This window comes from Equus przewalskii, chromosome 21 (assembly GCF_037783145.1).
Source record: "Equus przewalskii isolate Varuska chromosome 21, EquPr2, whole genome shotgun sequence".
In the NCBI taxonomy this organism is placed as follows: domain Eukaryota; kingdom Metazoa; phylum Chordata; class Mammalia; order Perissodactyla; family Equidae; genus Equus; species Equus przewalskii.
This window is the reverse complement of record NC_091851.1, coordinates 6,989,139-7,009,681: the sequence shown is the minus strand read 5'-3', so window position 1 is coordinate 7,009,681 and position 20,543 is coordinate 6,989,139. Positions and strand designations below refer to the sequence as shown.

The window sequence follows — 20,543 nt, the reverse complement described above, 5'->3', positions numbered from 1 at the left end:
TTAATTTTAGCAGCAAAAATCTGCACACTACTTAATGTCACTTAAATAAATTACCATACACTCATACCATGGACTATGATGAGCTGAAAGCCGCAGCCTTGTAGGTGCAATATGGAAAGTGTTGTGACCAGAACGCTGGTAAGCAAAGAAAGCAAGTCCCAACGCTGTTTCCACGCGTGCTGGGGTGACGAGCAGAGCCTCTCCAGGGATCACCCGGGAAGTGGGTGGTCACTGGGACAGAGTGGAAAGGAAGACTTTCAATTTTCCCCCTCTGGCTTCTTACACTGTTTGAGTTTTGTTTGCCAGAAGCACATACTTCTACAATAGTAAATTCTAGAAAGCAAGGGATTAGGAAGGCAGGCGTTCACTGTCAAAGCCGGCCTTAGACAAGTGGTAAAAACCTGTCACATGACCCCAATTTGCTCTTGTAGGAAAATCAGATCAGAAATTCTGGAATAGTTCCAACTCTGGCCTGCAGAAGCAGGCCGTGTGCCACCTCCACACCTGCCAGGTCTCTCTCTGGGGCTCCTGTCAGTGGGGGCCCCGTGCGACGACAGGGGGATGGGAGACCCCTGCCATGGTTCACGGCACGGTACAGTGTGAGAGGCACTGCACGAGGGGACCTGCACCGTTTCTGAAGACACAGACTACCTCTTGATCTCACGGAGCTGGGGGTGGGGAGTGGCTGTGTCCACTGTGAGGGCCCGAGGACGGCCTGACACACCAACCAGAGGACAACACACATGCAAATTCAGGAAAACGAAAAATCAAGTATGGGAAAGCATTTTCTCCCTGTCTTTAGGCTCTCAGATACGCGGAAGAATAAGGAATGTCACCTTTCAGGTGCCCTACCAGCCGCACACATTACCCTGTGCGAATGGGTTTTCATTCCGGTCCTTTCTGACAGAAAGGCCTTTGTGATATTCTCACTGCAACCTCAAACGGCAGGTCCCCCACCATCTGGGCTGATCGATATTCGTTTCGGCTGCCTTTTATATTTTCTAGGGTTTGATTTCTTTTTAAATTAAATCTAATTCATCCAAACCTTACATTTTTCTAGTCTGAGCCAACTCTTCCAAACCTTGAACATACTGACATTTCTCCTCCCCAGGGGAAAGACGCTCCCTCCTCTCGCCCAAGTTCCTCGGGATGACGTAGTCTACTTCAGGACCATCCTATTCCCTGACCTGGCTGGCCTTGGGCCAGCACCCTACTTGGAATGACAATAGTTTGGGAAGATGTTCATACATCAAAAAGAACTAGCCGTCCAAAAGCCACTTGAAAACTGATCCAATATTCTTACCTATTTTTCTCTCCAGATGGCACTTTTAGAATAGTTTTGTCAAGTTAAGGTGGGGGGGGGATCTCATTTGAAATTCTGGCTGGAAGAATAATAAACCACTAAGTTAACTTGGGAATAAGTATCATTTTATCTACAAGATTTAATCTTCCTTATCCTGGACCATGGTATGCTTTTCTCTGTTCACATTTTCTCTGAAGCACCTCACTTGAGTTGCCGTGTGGGTTCACACAGGCCATCGGTTAGGTCTTCCTCCTAACAAGGTTCTTCACTACCTCAAATTAGGACTGTTTTGACTCTCTTTCTAATATTGTCATCCCGTTTCATGCCTTATTTCAAACGTCCAAAGCCATACATGGTAATCATGGCCTAGGACACAGCAAGCTCTATTCTGAACACACCTGCTGTGAGAGAGCCAGAAAGCAGGCTGCTTCTCAGTTCCAGCCCTGTCTGTGTGTCTCAGACGCCCCGTCCCAAGGTCAAGTGGACGATCACCTTAACAGACAGGATGGTGTGCCTCCCTCCAGCCTGAGGAGGCAGGGCTCAGGCTGCGTGTTTGACAGGTTGACCTGACCTGTGGGGTCAGTCGGGCTGGTCCTTGACCCTCAACAGGAGGCTGCACCCACTCACAGGTGAACCAGGGTGCTGCCAGAGCAATGCCCCCCCAAAAACTGGCAGAGGAGGAAACCTGAGATAACATAATGTAGCTTCACAAAGGGGCAAGAGAGGGAAATCCAGCTAAAAACACAGGGCCCTGTGCTACCTGGCACAGGTCCAGACATTTCAGACTCCCTAAGATGCCGTGTTAAGACAAACACAATTTTCCACATCCACTAATGGCTAGTCAAAGACTTAAAAAAAAAAAGAAAAGAAAGAAAACATAAGACTACTGTACCAAATGAATGATGAACATGGTATAGGACCTCACTGGCCTGACTTTTATAGCAATATGCACTAAAAAGATAACAGGAAAGTAATGTTCTACATTATCTAATCTATCTTATATATAATATCTATATTAATGCTCCATTAAATAAGAGGGGTGAGGGTAGCAAAGAAGGGAAGCTGAGGGGAGGAGGGTCGGTAGATGCCATTGCTCCTTAAAAACATTACCCTACCATTATTCACTCAACAAACACATAGAAAGGAATAAAGCTCTGCTAAGGTACCAGGTGAGGTGAGAACACAGAACAGGCTGACAGAACGCAGCCAGACGTCTAAATAAGACTTGCCAAGACATGGAACTGTTCTAGATTGTGTAGTGGATGGAATTACTGTGCCTAATTTTTCACTTCTCCTTGTACTCACAGCTTCTCTCATGTCAGTCTGCAGTCCCCTTCCCGCCCCTTGACTCAGGATCAGTCATATGACTTGCTCTGGCCAACAGGATGCTGCTTTGAAATTTGCCCTTTTATGGCTCCACCATAACCTGAGAAGGGCCTCTGCCCTCAAGAGTCACTGAAGCTTCAGCCAGGGTCCCAGAATGAACACATGTGGAAGAGACTTACGCTTGACTGGCAGAAGGAGCCAAACCCTGCCAAACCACAGCATGAAACAGCTACCCAACTGAGGCAACGCAGAGCAGTCACTCTCCAGCCAATTTAACAAAAACATGATCAAGAATGAACGACTGTTGCTGTAAGCCACAGAATTCTGGGATGTTTGTTACACAGCCTTGTGGCAACAGCTGACTGATACAGATGGCTTCCCCAAAGGGAATACATAAGCCATTTAAAGACAGCTTGTCCCTCCAAGTTCATAAGGAAATCAAAGCTACTTACCAGGCTCACCTCTCTTCTTTGAACCAGACTTCTTCTTTGCAGGAGCCTCTTGCTTTGGTGCCTCCTGGCTTTGGACCATATCTGCATTTTTGCCCTGGACAGGAGCTGACTCTGCCTTTTTTCCCTGATTGGCAGATGCATCCACCTTTTTGCCCTGGTTCGGGGTCCCCTCTGCCTTTTTGCCTTGATGAGGGGCCCCCTCTGCTTTTTTCCCCTGGTTCGCAATACCCTCCACCTTTGTGCCCTGATTAGCAACTGAATCTGCCTTTTTGCCCTGGTTCTGGGCGCCCTCTCCCTTTTTGCCCTGGTTAGGGGTCCCCTCTGACTTTCTGCCCTGGTTAGGGGTCCCCTCCACCTTTTTGCCCTGATTCTGGGCCCCTTCTGCCTTTTTGCCCTGATTCTGGGCTCCCTCCCCCTTTTTGCTCTGGTTCGGGGTCCCCTCTGACTTCTTGCTCTGGTTCTGGGCTCCCTCCACTTTTTTGCCCTGATTCTGGGTTCCTTCTGCCTTTTTGCCCTGATTCTGGGCCCCGTCTGTCTTTTTTCCCTGGTTCAGGGCGCTCTCTGACTTTTTGTTCTGGTTTGGAGTGCCCTCTGACTTCTTGCCCTGGTTCGGGCTGACCTCTGACTTTTTGCCCTGGTTCAGGGTTCCTTCTGACTTTTTACCCTGGTTTGAGGTTCCCTCCCCCTTTTTGCTCTGGTTCGGGGTTCCCTCCCCCTTTTTGACCTGGTTTGCGGTTCCCTCCCCCTTTTTGCTCTGGTTTGCGGTTCCCTCCCCCTTTTTGCTCTGGTTTGGGGTTCCCTCCCCCTTTTTGCTCTGGTTTGGGGTTCCCTCCCCCTTTTTGCTCTGGTTTGGGGTTCCCTCCCGCTTTTTGCTCTGGTTTGGGGTTCCCTCCCCCTTTTTGCTCTGGTTTGGGGTTCCTTCTGACTTCTTGCCCTGGTTCGGGGTGCCCTCTGACTTCTTGCCCTGGTTTGGGGTGCCCTCTGACTTCTTGCCCTGGTTTGGGGTGCCCTCTGACTTTTTGCCCTGGTTCGGGGTGCCCTCTGACTTCTTGCCCTGGTTCGGGGTGCCCTCTTTCTTGCCCTGATTCAGGGCACCCTCTGACTTTTTGCCCTGGTTCTGGGTGACCTCTGACTTTTTGCCCTGGTTCGAGGTTCCCTCCCCCTTTTTGCTCTGGTTTGGGGTTCCTTCTGACTTTTTACCCTGGTTCGGGGTGCCCTCTGACTTTTTGCCCTGGTTCGGGGTGCCCTCTGACTTTTTGCCCTGGTTCGGGGTGCCCTCTGACTTTTTGCCCTGGTTTGGGGTGCCCTCTGACTTTTTGCCCTGGTTTGGGGTGCCCTCTGACTTTTTGCCCTGGTTCGGCATGCCCTCTGACTTTTTACCCTGGTTTGGGCTTGCCTCTGCCTTTTTGCCTTGGTTCTGGGCCCCCTCTGCCTTTTTGCCCTGTGCAGTGCCAGTGGCTGGAGCACTGGCCTTGGCACCCACTGGGGGCACAGCCACCATGGGCACCTCCTTGGGTGCGGCTTCCAAGACGGCAGCCTTTGAGGTGAGAACCTGGATGGAATTCACTACAGAACTGACTGCTGGTTCCACCTTTGCCACTTTTTTCTCCTTCTTCTTTTTGTCCTTAGGGGAGGAGGCCGGCTTCTCTTGGGGCATGGCTGGTACCGTGGCTACAGGAGCAATGACCACAGGTGGCTGCACTGGGGTTGGAGCCACAGCCACTGCAGGTGCCCGCACTGGGTCTTTGAGGAGGATGGTCATGTTGGGGGATGGCTCATGGTCAGGTATCTTCCCGTTGGGTTTCTCTTCCTTTTTCTTGGTCTTTCCTTTCTTTTCTACTGTTTTCTCCTTCTTTTTCTTCTCTACTTTGTGGTGGTGAGTTTTCGCCATCTCCTTGCGCTGGTTGGCTAGGGCTTCTTCATACGATGTCTCCTTCATGGAGAAGGTCGACACCAGGAAGATGCCAATGGCAGAAACAACCATAAATCCACCAAAGACCACAACCCCCAAGGTTTGAGTGTCGTAAAAATCCATCCTGGCTTGCTTTCCTTTCACCTGCCAAATACATACACGTAGATTACTTTTTGCAGAAACTGAGACGTTTCACAGTTTCCATCCCCACTCCCACCACCAAAGGTAAGGTTTCAATAATTCTTCAGACTGATAAAATCAAAGAAGGCAGTCTCTGATGTCACCATTCTTACCTGCCCCTCTGAGAAGTGAGCAATTTTTTTTTTAAAGATTTTATTTTCCCTTTTTCTCCCAAATCCCCCCAGTACACAGTTGTGTATTTTTGGTTGCGGATCCTTCTAGTTGTGGTATGTGGGATGCCGCCTCAGCATGGCTTGGTGAACAGTGCCATGTCCGTGCCCAGGATTCGAACCAGCGAAATCCTGGGCTGCTGAAGCAGAGCGCACGAACTTAACCACTTGGCCAAGGGGCTGGCACCTGAAGTGGGCAATTTTTATGCAAGATACGAGCAGTCCCTCTTAGTGCTGGGAGACACAAAGCAGTAGAGAGACAGCGAAGTGCAGTTCTGGAACTGGGCACATAATGCCCAGGAGAGTCAGAAGCCGCGATCACAATTCAAGATACTCCCTACTGCAGGGGTCAAAGATGCACACGAGCAGAAGGACAGGCCAGGGATACAACGGCGAGTGGTGGCAAAAATGCCCCACTAAAATTAGGGAGCCAGTGTCACACAGCCAAAGCTAATTGTAGCAATGTAAGTACTGTGTTGAGAGATCTTTTGCTTTTTCACATTAGGCAAGAAATCTTTTTTTTCTCAATGTGAAATTGACTGATTTAAGAAATTAGATGTGAAGCAAACCAAACACACGCACAGGCTTTCAGCCACACGCCTTCTGGCCAGCAGGCCCCTGGCATGCCATCTTGACTCTGTCACCGCTCTTTTCCCCAGAGCTAATAAACACAGCTACCCAGGGTCAGAGACGAGAAACTTCGCATTACAATCCTGAAAAGCGATTAAGAATTTAGTAAGGAAAAATGGCCTTTTGCCAGCGAAGAGTTATGGAACCTTCATAGTTCATGCATTAGGAAACAGGAAGTGTCGGTCTTCGGAAGCCCACCAAAGAGAAGACTCCAGGTCTGGACTTTCACATCTGGAGGCTTTCAAGAGGGAGGGAGGACGGCACCGCCAGTCCCAATCCTCACCCTGGGGAGGGGCCTCTTTGCCAGGTAACACACTCTAAACCAAGAGGACGAACCGCCCCTTCTCACTGCCCACGGACCAAAGTCCAAAGGGTCAGAGGCAGCCGGGTGCACGCCTTCCTGATGACAGCCTAGGCAAAGTTCAACGCCAGTGAGAAACTCCAAGAGGTCTATTTACTCAGGTGCATTCCATGTTTATCAACCAATTTTGACGCTGTTATCACAGTCCCAGTCCCCTGACCAGGGAGAGAGAAACAGAGCCCAGACCCCTTAAAGGGGAGCAGCAATGGAATCAGTGAACAGAATGCGAGCTCAGAGGGGTGGGTAAGGGAAGGCAGAAGAGACAAGGGAGTGGAGGGGAGAGGTGAACGGGTTCCCGTTAGCCTGACCACCCAAATCTCTAGACCCTGTGGTAAGCCGAGTCCAGGCCTCTCTTCCATTGGGAGTGGGGAAGGGAAACAGAGTGGGAACTTCTAAATAACAATCATGAAATCCAAATTTTGACATTAGGGCATTTTTAAGGGACTGAGAAGAGAGACTGTTTCAAATGTCTCAGCATCATGTTCTGAGAAAAATCACTCTTGTTGCAGAACAACCCACAGCCTCGCTGGGCCTTGCCAATAAAGCCAATAAAGCTTGCAGGAAGCGGGTTTAACGCACTCCCGACAAAGCTTTGCCACACGTGCCTCCCACAGTGGTAACTCCGCCGGCTGTGGCAGTGACACTTCCTGCTCCCAGACTGTGACCCTGGGCCTGCAGGACCAAGTCTAACTCTTCATTCCAGTCGCAACTTCTGCAAATGAAGTCGGAGGCGGGCTCATGGAGCCTCTGAATCCTAAGCAAGTGGATTCTGACCTCTGGCCATGGGTTACGACAGCGTGATCTTCAGCCACAGTGCCCTCATATGCGACAGTCAAGAGAGGCTGTCCCCAGTTAGCCTTTTCAAGAATACACCCATAAGATAAGTGTTGAAAAGGAAACTGGGCCTGGCTCAGCCCTGGAGGGATCCTGTGGGTGGGAAGGCAAGGACAAAAGGCTGGGAACGTCCAATGGCCAACCTCCATTTCTTGGTGGGCATCCACCAACTGTAACTCTGGGTCCTCACAAGGACGGCTCAGAACTTCACCAGTGTCGACACGTTCAGGTACAAACACTACATAATACTCACTATACTAAGTCTATTCAGATGACAAAAATCCTCTGAAACACTCCCCTTCTCCAGAGGTAGCACAATGCCGGGGGCCTGGGTCCCCCTGGCTGAGGCTCCATAAGCCCTGAGTGGCTTCCCGACCAACAACTACGGTCTCGAGGGGCGTCTGCCGTGGAGCAGCAGGGTCCCCAGGCCGGTGCGGTCACCGGCCTCCTACACAGTGGGGCCTGCTCCCTGCCTAGTCTGTGGGCTCTGTTCAGCCACATGGTTTAGGCAGAAAAACCAAGATTGAAAAATGAGCCTTGACCCTTACTAAGTTAAGCAAACAAATGATACAAAAATATACGCTCTGTTGAGAGCACAGAATCGAGAAAAGCAAGCCTGGGAGAACATTTTTCCTCCGCAGGACACACAAACATACGTTTGATAGCAGCAAACGTACGTTTGACAGCAGCTGTCTTCCCAACTTCGCAGGACAGGTTGCTCTAAAAAGGAATTACATCTTCACCACTAAATCCTGTGTTAGAATTTCTTTAATAGAAATCTTTCACGGGAAAATGAAAAGCCCTCATCTTAAGTAGTAATGTGCTGAAACATTTAAGGCCAAGGCCGCCTCCCCTCGGAATCTAAGCACACGCCAGCCGTCCCGCTGCCCTGCAGGGCAGACACTCCACGGGAGACCCGGCTCACGGAACAACGGGCGGGCGAGGCCTCCAAATGCGCGCCCAAGATCAGCTCTGCGGAGCTGCACTTCTGAAATCCCGCCATCAGAGAAGGAGCGCCAGGAGGAATCTCCTCCAGGGCCACGCCCAGTGGGCAAAGAAAGAATCAGGCCAGGTGTGTGCCCGCCCATATCCTGTACGGCTCACCACAAAGAACCTACGTTCTGTCAATTCCAAAACCTTCTATGACACGTATACTTTACTTACTATTTCTAGTATGGTTAGAGTGTAAAGCAGAAAGGTGAAGAAAGCAACAGGTCACCCAGAGGCCCACCCCGAAGGTCTGAGAGAACAGCTTTTCTTCTCTTCCTAGGGGGTAAGAGTTAGGGGACAAAAATGAGGGGAAACCCCAAATTCTTTACACATGGATACATCTGCTAACTTGTGCGCCCTGGCCAGTCCAGTCCAATTTGGTAACTGGGATTTTGGTAGGTTTTATGAGAAACCCCTGGGGCTAGGTCTCATCACTACCAGCTGCTCTGCCATGGTCCACGTGTGGGGGCTCCAGGTCCATTTCCTGGGCACAAGGTGACCCACCAGGAAAGTTTAGGAAACCAAAACAGAATGACAATGACCAGAGACCCCAACAGATATGGCTGCATCAGGATCACCATCTCCTAATTTTTTAAATATTATAAAATATTTCAAATAGGCAAAAGAGTAAGAAAACTGTCATGAATATCCATTCACCTACCACCCAGGTTTATCAAATCTATCTATCACCTCTCCTTCCAGAGAGAACCAGCAGCCAGAATGCGTCACTCGGAACCTCCACACACATTTATGCTTACATTGCAAATGTGTCTCCCCAAACAGCAGCGCTGCTTTCAGTGTTGCCAAGTTGATAAGCTATAGAAACGACACTACTGTAGGTATCACTGGGCAAAATTTTTTAAATTAAACTTTGTTTTTGATATTGATTTGTATAAATACACATAGTTTTAGTTCATTTTAACTCCTATGTTATGTAATTACATCACAAATGGAAAGGGGTCCACACTCCTACGACAGGCATTTAAGGTTTTAAAAATGCAAGCTATTCACACAGAACTGTAGTGTGACCGGTCCCCCAGCTGCCCTGTGCCCCGTGCAGACTCCTCCAGGATGTACCTACAACTGGACCTGCTGGGTCACGGGGGCACAGCTACACCACCAGATGCTGCCGAACTGCTCCCCAAAGGGGCAGTGTGGCGAAGGCCCTCCCCCCTCCACGTGTCTGTCAACACTGCCTGCTGTGGTCAAACCTGGGACACGGCCCAGTCGAACGGATGTGACGTCGTATCTTCCGTGGTTACTTGCCCTTCTAAGTTCTTTTACTGTCTACTACCTGCTCATATCTTTTGCCCATTTTTCTCCTGGGTTGTCTTTTTTTTTTTCTGATATCTAGGTGTCCTTAACATACTTTGGATATTAATCATTTGTTTTAGACATGTTGAAGTCTGTGGTTTCTCTTTCAACCAATATGGTGCTTTCTGTATTAACTACTAATTATACTATTAATGGAGTCCAATTTATTAACATTTGCCTTCATAGTTTGTCATTCTTATTTCACAGCTCCTACCCTAGAGTCAGACAGAGAATCACCATCTGGAAGAAAGTGTCACTATCCTTTAAACTGAAATACTTATGTTGGTTAAAGACAACACATCCCTATGGGCCAAGACTCTAAAAGGACAAGATGGTTCATACAGAATGAAAAATCCCCCTTACACCCGGCCCCAGTCCCCTAGGTTCCAATCGTTATGACAGAGGCATTTTACTGTTTAGAAGTTATTTTCTTCTAAAAACCTCAGTAACGCTTTTCCTAGATAGTTTTTTAATCATCTGGAATTTGCTTTGGCAAACGACAGGAAACAGTGCTGTAACTTTCTCTCATCAGTTTAATTACCCAGCACCATTTCCTGACTTGTCTACCTCCCTAGCCCCCCCAACTTACACAGCCACGCTGTCCCATCAGTCTGAATATGGGTGGATCTGCTACTGGACTCCACACTGTCCACTGGCATATTTATCCACACCCTGCACCACCACATTTTTGGCCTCTACATCCCCTCCAAAAATTCTATTGGGATTTTTATTTGAATCACCCTGAATTTACAGATGATCATAGAGAGAACTGACGTTGTAAGCTGTGGGAGCTTCCCGTCAATGAATATAGTACGGCAGAGCACTACATTTATTTAAATGTTCTTTTATACTTGTGGAGAGCTTTTATGATCTTCTCTATAAAAGTCTTTACCCATCTTTTTTGTTGTTGGTAAGGTTATCGCTATTTTTAAGTGTACTGGAAAGAGATATCTTTCGTAAATTACTTTTTCCATTTCTAGCTGTAGACAACCAGCAAAGCTATTCGTGTTTGCATATGTGTCATTTACCCAGATATGTAAAAGTCTTGTCAAATTTAGGCGTTTGTAGATTCTCTTGCATATTCTTCATAAGAAAATCATCCGTGAGAAAAGACAGTGCTGTTTCTTGCTTTTTAAGCTGTACGAGCTCTTCTCCCTTCTCCTCGTCTCACAGTGAGAGCCGGCTAAGACCTCAGCAGCGGGGTCGACCAGGGTGGAGGGCAGCTTCCTGGTCTCAGCTGAGTCTCTACTTCTCCGTTTCACCATCAGATTTGTGTTGACCATAGTTTTTAGTAGAAACTTTTTATCAGGTTAAGCTAGCTTACATTCCCAGTTACTTTTTTTTCTTTTTTTTTTGACAATTGGGTATTGAATTTTAGCAAATGCTTTTTATCACTTGACAACTTCTCTAATCTCAAATGGGTTGAATTACAATAAATATTCTAATGTTAACTCACAGATGGCTCTTATGCTATAAACACTTCTTGATGGGTCCTTTTTTTGGTGAGGAAGGCTGGCCCTGAGCTAACATCTGTGCCAGTCTTCCTCTATTTTGTATGTAGGTTGCCACCACAGCATGGCTTGATGAGTGATGTGTAGGTGCACGCCTGGAATCCAAACCTTGAACCTCAGGCTGCCAAAGCAGAGTGCACAAACTTAATCACTATGCCACCGTGCTGGCCCTGGTAGGTCTTTTTTAATATATCACTAGATTTGATTTACATTTTTATGCGGGCCTTGTGTGTGTGTTGTTTAGTGAGGAAAGTCAGAGGTCACAGTCAGACTGCTCTTATGTAGTCTTGGTTGTAAGGTCACTCAAGTCTCACAAAATGAGCTAAAGATCATCCCTTTCACCCCGTTCTTTGTAGGTTTGGAAGAACTTGCCTATAAAACTATCAGGATCTGGTGTTTCCAGACCTGTTTTTGGAGGGGGATGGTGGGTGAAGAGCTGATTTTTAATTGCTGTTTCAATGTCAATGATGATTTCAGAACCAGCTTTGGGGTGTATGATCCAATCCAAACAGGCACACCTCGTTTTATTGCACCTTGCAGATAGTACACTTTTTACAAGACCCTCCACAAGCAAAACGATTATGACTAGCTCAAGGCTCAGAGGATAGTATTTTTTAGCAAAAAAGGACTTTTTAATTAAGGTATGTACATTTTTCTTTTATCTATAATGCTACTGCATATGTAATAGACCACAGTATAGTGTAAACATAACTTTTATATGCACTGTGAAACCAAAAACTGTGTGACTCACTTTACTGTGGTAGTCTGGAACAGAACCTGCAATATCTCTGAGGTGTGCCTGAATAATTAATTTTCATTATTCCTTTTTCCAACTTCCACTGGTTTATTCTGTTCTAACTTCCTGACATGGACATTTATTAATATTCAGGCCTTTCTTTTTTCTTGTGGTAAATACTTAAGGCGATAAATTTTCCTCTAAGTACTGCTATAGCTTCACCCTACAAGCCACAACGCACAGTATTTTCATTAGTGTTCCACTGTAAGTATTTTCTAAGTCCTATATGGTCTCTTTGACTTGGTGACAGTGTTCTCAACTTTCCTAACACATGGGGGCTTTGAATTATCATTGTTAATTCCTAATTTAACTGCACGTCATCATAGAATCCGTTCTGTGTTACACAGGTCAAAGCTCTCAGACTTTTAACCATGATTTAGAAAAATAATTTTTTATATGACCCAGGATTCACATACTTAAATACATGACAGATACATGTATGTATATACACACATAAATAACAAAACTTTCATGAAACAATAACTTACTATTAGCATGTATGATGCACTGGTATTTTCTATGCCATCAAAAAATTTTTAAAAGGTTTTCCACAACCAACTAACCTGACATTGAAGCCCACAGTAGATTGGGCCTACAGTGTGAAAAACACTGATTTAGATTATATTTGGTGAGTCTTGCTCAACTGTGGTCAATTTTTATAAATACACATGTACTCTATGGAGTGAAGGGTTCTATGTGTATTCCTAGTTCTGGCTTAATAATCTCTTACAGAACCAGGCCAATTTTTTGCCTGCATAATCTAATAGCTATTGAGAGTTCTAACAATCTCCCACCAAGATCATGGACTTCACAATTTCTCCTGGGAAATCTATCAACTTGTGCTTTACCTGGAGGCCATCTGATTAGGTGAACATAAGATCAGAAGTGTTACATCTTCCTGATAAAGTACCTATTTTTTCCCCTATTATATAGTAACCTTCTTTATCCCCAATGATTTGTTTTCATTAAAGTCTAGCTTGTCTGATTATTTTTAAAGTTATACCAACTTTTAGAGGGTTAATACTGGCCTAGAATCATTTTCTATTCTTTACTTTCAACCTTTCTGTGTTCATATGTTGTAAGTGGAACTCTTAAAAATAGCATACAGCTGGATTTTATTTTAAGAACAGTGTGGCGAATTGTCTTTTTAACAGGTAGGTTTGGTTCATCAACATCTACCATGATTTCCTATATAACTGAACTCACTTATACCCTTATCTTGTGATTCCTATTTACAATACTTTTTCTTAGCTCATTCTTCCCTTCTTCTTTGCATTCTACTGAACTATTTAAGTTTTATCCCCTTTTTCTCCATGGTGTTTGGAAGTTATATATACTATTTTTTTTAGCGAGTACTAAAATTATAACTGTTTTTTTCCCTTACATTTTCCTAATACATGCTTGACCTGATTTCACCAACGCTGCTTCCCCACCTTTAGAACACCTGTAGAAGGCCTAAGGCTGGTACCCTTCCATCTGTCATGAGCCCCTTCTCCACACACACCAAAACTACTCGTTTTGTTCCAGACAGCTCATGTTTAAATTACCCAAATGTTTACCCATTTATTTGCTCATCACTGCTTCTTGCATCTCACTCTCTTCTTTCTGTGTCTTCCCAAAGTACACCTTTGACAAGTTCTTTCAGCAAGGATCTCTTCTTGGTAAACTTTCTCCATCCTTAGAGCCCTGAAAACAGTTCTTTACTTCCTCCTCATCATTCTCCATGACAGATTAACTGAGCATAGAATTCCATGCTGACAGTTAATTTTCTCTCACTGCTTTGAAGATATTATTTTATTTGTCTTCTGGCTTTTCTGGGGCGTAGGGGGTGGTTACCATTGAGAAATATGCTGTCAGTCAATCTGTCATTCCAATAACTTTTTTAAAAAAACTCTCATGCTTTTAGATCTTTCGGGTTCTATGGATTCAACAAAATATTAGGTGTGTATTTATTTTTATTTACTTTATTCGGGCTCATTATGATGAGTTTGAAGAGTCACGTTTTCACCAATTCTGGAAAACTCTGGACACTTACCTCCTTGAAAAATTTCTTGTGCGTTTCTTGGTGGTAGGACTCCTAATTAGACCTCAATGTCCCATGCTATTTGGGAAACTCCTCAGACACATGTTCCACTTCACTAACTGTCTCTTCAGCTGAATTTAACCAGCTCTATAATCAGTCTTTCCAGTTATTCTATGTTTTCAAGTCAGCCTGGCTTTTTTCGCAGTATCGTTTTTTTTCCATTAATGTTTTTCGTTATCTACTTTTATATCTTCAATAGTGATTTTGTATCATATCTTTGGTGGGACTTGATCAGTGGCAATCTGTCCGGGCTGAGTTATGGGACTGTATCTAAAGAACTATTTTATTTTTCCTTCAACTCAGAGAAACCAGCAGCCAAGGACTAACTTTTACAGGAGGCAGGGACCTCCTGTCACCAATGCTTTGGAGACCGCCTCCTCTGCCTCAGGACAGAGCAGATAAGCTCCATAGGCCATCTCCCTGGCCACTGGTCTGTCCTTTCATTGAGGCTGGGCCCTTCAAGGGCATAGGTTACATGGGCGTATGAGGGAGGCTCAGGTCCCATTCTCCACCTTAGACAAACCCATCCCCAGCTGGCCATTAAAGCCAAAGGCCAAAGACCCAAGATGACTCTGGCTGACAATGCCCCACCCACACCCCAGGGTCAGCTTACTCCAGGGTCCTGGTCACTCCCCTCACCCTTGGTTTATGGCCTCTGGCAATCTCTTTTACTACCTTATAAGCTCAGCTACGCTTTTTAAAGAATGCTTGTTAACTTTATCTAACATTCCTAAATGTTTGGAGAAGAGAGTTTTCAGATCTGATCAAAAAATTTAAGTGTAATCTCTGATTTTTTTTTTTACCCAGAGAAAGTAAGAGACAATGCAGGAACTAAAAGATGTATTCTGAAATCATTTATTTCACGTTTTAAGAGGATGGAAATAACTGACTTCCTACTTTAAAGAAACAATGCTACTTATTTTAAAGAAAGATTAAAACGCTAAAAATAGAAATGTATTCTATTATAAGCTTTTGCTTACTCATCAGCCATTTCAGATTCAATTTCTATGCCTAAGGGAAAAAATAAAGAATTGACATGTTTTTGTGTTTCTCCAAAATAATAGTCTTGGGGAAAGTAGGTACTTAAATAGACCTAAATCTTCTGAGAGCCTACAAGAAGCCTCCAGGTTTCACCTCACAATGAAGACAATGCACCTGCAAGGTAGGAGTCAAGAACCCCAACTTCCCAAAATGGACAGGAACAGTTAAGACACGCCAGCCCACAACAGAATTCTAACTGCCGTGGACATTACCCTCCCAGAAAGCAGCAGTCAGACTTTGGCACTGTGCCCAAGCGAGCATCAGCATGTCAACACGTACTAAGTATTTGCCGAGTGAGGGCTCTACTAAAGATGAGGTCGGCATAGGAGCAGCTCATTTATATGGTTACATGCTTATAAGGACCTCATCTAAACAGAAAAACACAAGCATCCTGGTAGAGGAAAATAATGCACTGTGGGGTCTTACACATTTTGGAAACAGTTACTTTTCGGTTCTTCATAGTTTTTACACTATTGCAAGTGGTGTCTCTTTTAAGTTTCATTTTCTGTTTGTTGCTGGTATACAGAAAAGTAATTGACTTCTGTAGGGAGATTTTTTTCCCTAAGTAATCTTGCCTAATTCTAGTAACATATCTGTAGATTTTTTTAACAACTTTTCTACATATATAAACATATTGCCTATGAATCACAATTTTGCTCCTTTCTTCCCAATTGTCATATCTTCTGCTTCACTTTTCTTAAATTTTTGCATAGGGTGGGACCTCCAACACAATGCTAAAGAGCAGAAACAACAGCAGCATCCTGTTGTTCCTGATCTCAAAGGGAAAGATTAGGTGTCTTGCCATTGACTGTGATGTTTGCTGTGGGCTTTTTATAGATATCCTTTTTAGCAGGTTCTTGGTTCAGTGTTGTTATATTTTCCTAGAAATTTACTTATGTTGTCAGAATTTGCAAAATTATTGCCATGTTGAAATATAAAAACAGTCTTCTATGTATGGTGTATGGTACAGCACCGCCCCGGATCCTTCAGAAAGCTTTAATAACTCTCTACGACACTGATTTACTTTTATGTAGCACAGTTGTTCATAATAATCACTTATCTTTTTAATGTCAACCACATCTGCAGTGAAGTCTCATTTTACATTCTTAGTATTGATTATTTGATCTTTTTCTTTTTCACTTGCTCTTGATCAATTTTGCTTGATATCTGCCAACATTATTCATCTTATGGAAGAATGAAGCTTTGGCTTTGTTGAACTTCTCTACTGTATATTTGCTTTCTGTTTCATTAATTCCTTCTCACTGCTACTTCCAATTGGTTTATTTCACCTTTTGTAACTTTCAAAGACAGATGTTTACTTAGCTCATTGATTTTCACCTTTTCTTCTTTTTTAATGTATGTAAAGTTATAAATTTCCCTGTAAATAATACTTTAGCTACATCCTACAAGTTTTGATATGTAGGTATTTTCATTATCATTCATTTCAAAACATTTTCTATTTTCCATTATTTATTTATTTTTGGCCTACAAATAAATACAAGAAGCATTTTCTTTTTCAAATTTCCAAATACATGGAGATTTTCTATTTATCTTTTTATTCAAAATTCTAGTTTAACTGAACTGTGGTCAGACTATCTGCTTTCTCTATATAATTTCAATCTTTGATATTTGTTTAGACTTACTTTAAGGCCCTGTATGCAGCCACTCTTTGAAAATTTTGAAGTCAAATATGTAGTATTAGCTGGCTGTAGCGTTTTATTTATATATAGTCATAGATAGACCACATTCCTAATTTTCTTCAAAGTTCTAATCCTTATTGATTTTTGTCTGCTTAGCTGCCAATTAAAGAGAGCACGTGCTAAAATTCTCTACTACGATTATAGATTTGACCATTTCTTGTAGTTCTGTCAATTTTTGTTTTATATATTTTGCAATTATATTAATAAGATACAAAGTTAAAATTGCCATATCTTCAAGCTGAGTTGAACTTCTACCATTATGAAGTGACTCATTCTCTTTATAATATTTTTGTGTGTTAAAGTCTATTTTATACAACAATATAACACTAGTTTTTTAAAATAGTATTTCCATAGTATATTTTCTTCTCTTCTTTATTTTTACCCTGTCTCTCGTACACAGCACAAAGGTTGGATTTTTCAAATCCAATATATCTTTATGTTTTAACTGGAGTATTTAATAAATTTACATTTAATATGAATGCTGATATATCTGAGTTTAAATCTATAATCTTATTTTGAGCTATTTTCCCACCTATCCTAGGTGTTTTTTTTTCTCATTTTGGATTGTTTTTTAATCATACCATTTTTTCCCTCTAATATTACAAAATACATTCTATTCTTTAGTAATTACCTTCAAAACACAATAACATGCAGCATTCACAAAGTTCAAAGTTAAACAAAACTTTACCCCTCCACTAGTTCCTTTACTCCTTTAATTTAATGTTACTGTGTTCATGTATTTAATCCTACCCCTTTCCCACCGCCAACATTATTACTATTCTTCTACATTAGTTTAGAGATGCCCAAATATTATTACCTTCTTTATTCTTTGTTGCTTGTACATGTCACCCTCCCCATTTGGCATTACTTTCTTTCCAAGAACATCTTTGAGAATTTCCTTTGGTGAAGATCTGTCACTAAATTAACTGTCCTGGTTTCTGTCTTAAAAGTTACCTTCATTTCACCCTGACTCTTGATTTCTTCCCGTGGCTGCTGTATCACTATACTGTCTACATGTGGGGTGTTTCTTTTTCTTTTTTGGGGGTGGGTGTCTCATCCTTCTGTAAAATTCTCAAGTCAGTATCTCATCATACAGTGACTCGGTCCCATAATCTCTCTCCTCTCCTGGAGCCCTAATTAGACACACTTCTCAGTCTATCTGCCCAGATTCTTAATTGGTCTTACAAATTATTCATCTATTTGGCTCTAAGATGAAATCTGTATATTTTCTCCTGCTCTGTTGTCTAGTTATTTATTCTCTTCAATCTGTTGGGTTTTAATTATAATTATTGAGCTGCTCATGTCTAGAAGTTGTAACCTGATTCCTTTTTAAAATTTGCTAGGTCACTTTACAGCTACCTTTCCTTGGAGGTACTGTCCCTTTTGCCTGGTACTTTAAGAATAGTAGGAAGTGTTGTTTGAAATCCGCGTCAGCCCCTCCACTGTCTCGTGTTTTCACCGATCTGTTTCTGCTGGTCCTCATTCACATGGCTCTGCATTCTTCGTGTTTAGTTCCTCTGACCTAGGGACTGCTCATTTTCCTGTGAAAATTACACCCGGGGATTCATTGAGCCTAGGATACAGGTGCGGTCCTTCAAAGATCTGCTTGCTTGTGGACTGGCTCAGGGGCACTATCTGTCCAGGTCGACTTCAGAAAATAAAGAATTTTAAAATCGGCTTGAGAATTTGCTACCACATAGGTCACGGGATCTGCCTGAAGGACAAGCTGTGAGGACAACTTCTCAGCGGGGGAATGGCCTTCCTTCTGACTCGCCTTCCCCCGGAGGGGTAGCAGCCCTGTGGTTCCGGCTCTAAGGGAGTGGTCTTTCATCATACGGCCCACCTTGATCTTTGCCCCCTGTGCCCATAGATGCCATTAAAACTCAGAGTTTGCCCAATTTGCAAATGCCCTCGGGTTGTGCTTACCGTCCAGAGTTACTCCTGTTACTGAGTTTCTGGCCTCCCCACTATCTTCCTCAATATCTCCCAAGCCATTCAGTGCTTTCAGAAGGTGTTTTTTATTTGTTACGTAGCACTTGTCCACCCCGCCCCTCACCAGAAACACAGCGCCCCTTCCTTCTTTAAGCTACTGACATTTGGCACTGTTGTCACTCCTAGCTAAACCAAATTCCAGCCAACCAAGCTCTGAAAAGAGAAAGGAGATCATCCCTGCGACATGACAGGAGGGTGGCTGTGCTAGGGAGACTTTCCAATCAAAATCTGGACAGCCGTCAATCCCAGGATGAAGGGAGCCTGCAGCGTGTCCTTGCACCACCGACTCTGGGCTCTGCACTGGAGCTCCAGGAGGCGGGTGGATTTTCAGATTAGGAACGTGTGGGTCAGGGCTGAATGACATCTGGTCCCCAACTGCTGGCTTCTTTGTTTTTAAGAAATCCACTTAATACTCCAGCGCTCATTACATTAACGGGGCGGGGGGTCGGGGGCGGGGGGGAGACCTGATGAAGAACTCAATCTCCAGATCGGAGCTCTGCTGAGCTCCCTGCCTTTACTGCCAGAGGGGCTGCCTTTCCACTCGGGTTTATGGTTGAGAGACAGCATTTTCTCATCAGCAATAAAATCTGACTCTCTTCCACAGGCCCTTTGTAAAGCCCGTCTTTGATGAAGGAACTCCATGGCCAAACATCCCCATCTCTATGACAAAGGAGAACTGTGGCAAGAGTGCATTATTTCTTATTAATAACAATGGTAACTCGAACTTCATTCTGGTTCCTTTCAAAAGTCAGCCATTGTATAACATAGTCCAAGCTCTCATATACTGCTGGCGGGAGTACAAACTAGTACCAGCCCTTGGGGAAAAACCTGGCCCTATCTCCAAAGCTGAGCATACGCCTCCTCGTGGCCCCGCAACCCCACTCCTAGGAACAGACCTAATGGAAACATGGACAAGTGGTCACCAAAGCGGAGGCAGGACTTTACATTTTATAATGTAATGTCATTCATATTACATTATAAGGGCTAAATTAGAAACTATCCAAGTACCCACCCCTAGTGAAAAGGATAAACTTGACGTATTCACAGGCTGGAGTACTACACGGCAATGAGAACGAACCGGCCCAAGAGCACAAGTGAATCTCACACACGGTGGTGAAAGGGAGCCACAAAGGAGCGAATGCCGTGCGATTCCATTTGTGTAGGTCAAACACAGGTGGGACAATCTGTGTGCTGGAAATCAGGAGAGCAGTCACCCTCGGGGATGGGTAGCAAGTGGAGGGGGCACACAAGGAGCTGGTGGGGGATAATATTTCTTGATCTGCTGGTTAAACAGAATGTTTAGTTTGTGGATGTTTATTGGGCTGTAGACTCAAGACAGTGCATTTTTGTGTATATGTATTTTACTTTGGTAGGAAAATGGAGCATCTGGCTCTTGGAGGAGCATCTTTAAGGCCTGGAGAATCCAATACAGCACTGTCATTCCTCCCAGCCCTCTCACGAGCTTACACAACGCCACTCCCAGCAAAGACGGGGTAGCTGGGGCCACGGTCAGGGCAGGCAGTCAGCTCCTATCTTAACTCTCACCGTCCACGGCCATGCCCAGCGTGCTGTCCTCTTCACTGACTTTTAAAAATCAAGCAGTTCAGAACCAGGCTCAGGAGCTCCCAGTTTAAGAGGGAAGCGATTTAACACAGAAAAGAGCGGCTGGTCTTCAGAGTCATAGCTAAAGTTGACCTTTACACGTCCCCTGACCCATCGCTAAAAAGATTTTTTATTAAGGGTGTCAATAATTCATCTATTCTTCAGCATTGACTCCTTCCTTCCCTCAATCACTGTGATTACTCCTGAATTCTGAAAATTACGATTTTTCTCTCTTATTACTAAAAATATCTAGAACTTACAAAGAAATGAAAATGCATTCAAAAGAAATAAAGCTATATCTAATTCCATTCAGGATGGGTCTTAATTGAAAAGAAAATAGTTTTGC

The 20,543-nt window shown here is 44.0% G+C and overlaps 1 protein-coding gene across 4 annotated transcripts in view; it reads right to left on the bottom strand.

The window, feature by feature from the left end:
• RRBP1 (ribosome binding protein 1) overlaps positions 1-20,543 on the bottom strand; it is a 61,820-nt gene that overhangs the window by 34,452 nt on the left and 6,825 nt on the right. For all 4 annotated transcript variants that reach the window (XM_070589533.1, XM_070589535.1, XM_008525373.2 and 1 more), the window contains exon 2: positions 3,082-5,137. In XM_070589533.1, the coding sequence (XP_070445634.1) occupies positions 3,082-5,116 (2,035 nt within the window). In that variant the 5' untranslated portion in view covers positions 5,117-5,137. The remainder of the gene's footprint in view (positions 1-3,081; positions 5,138-20,543) is intronic.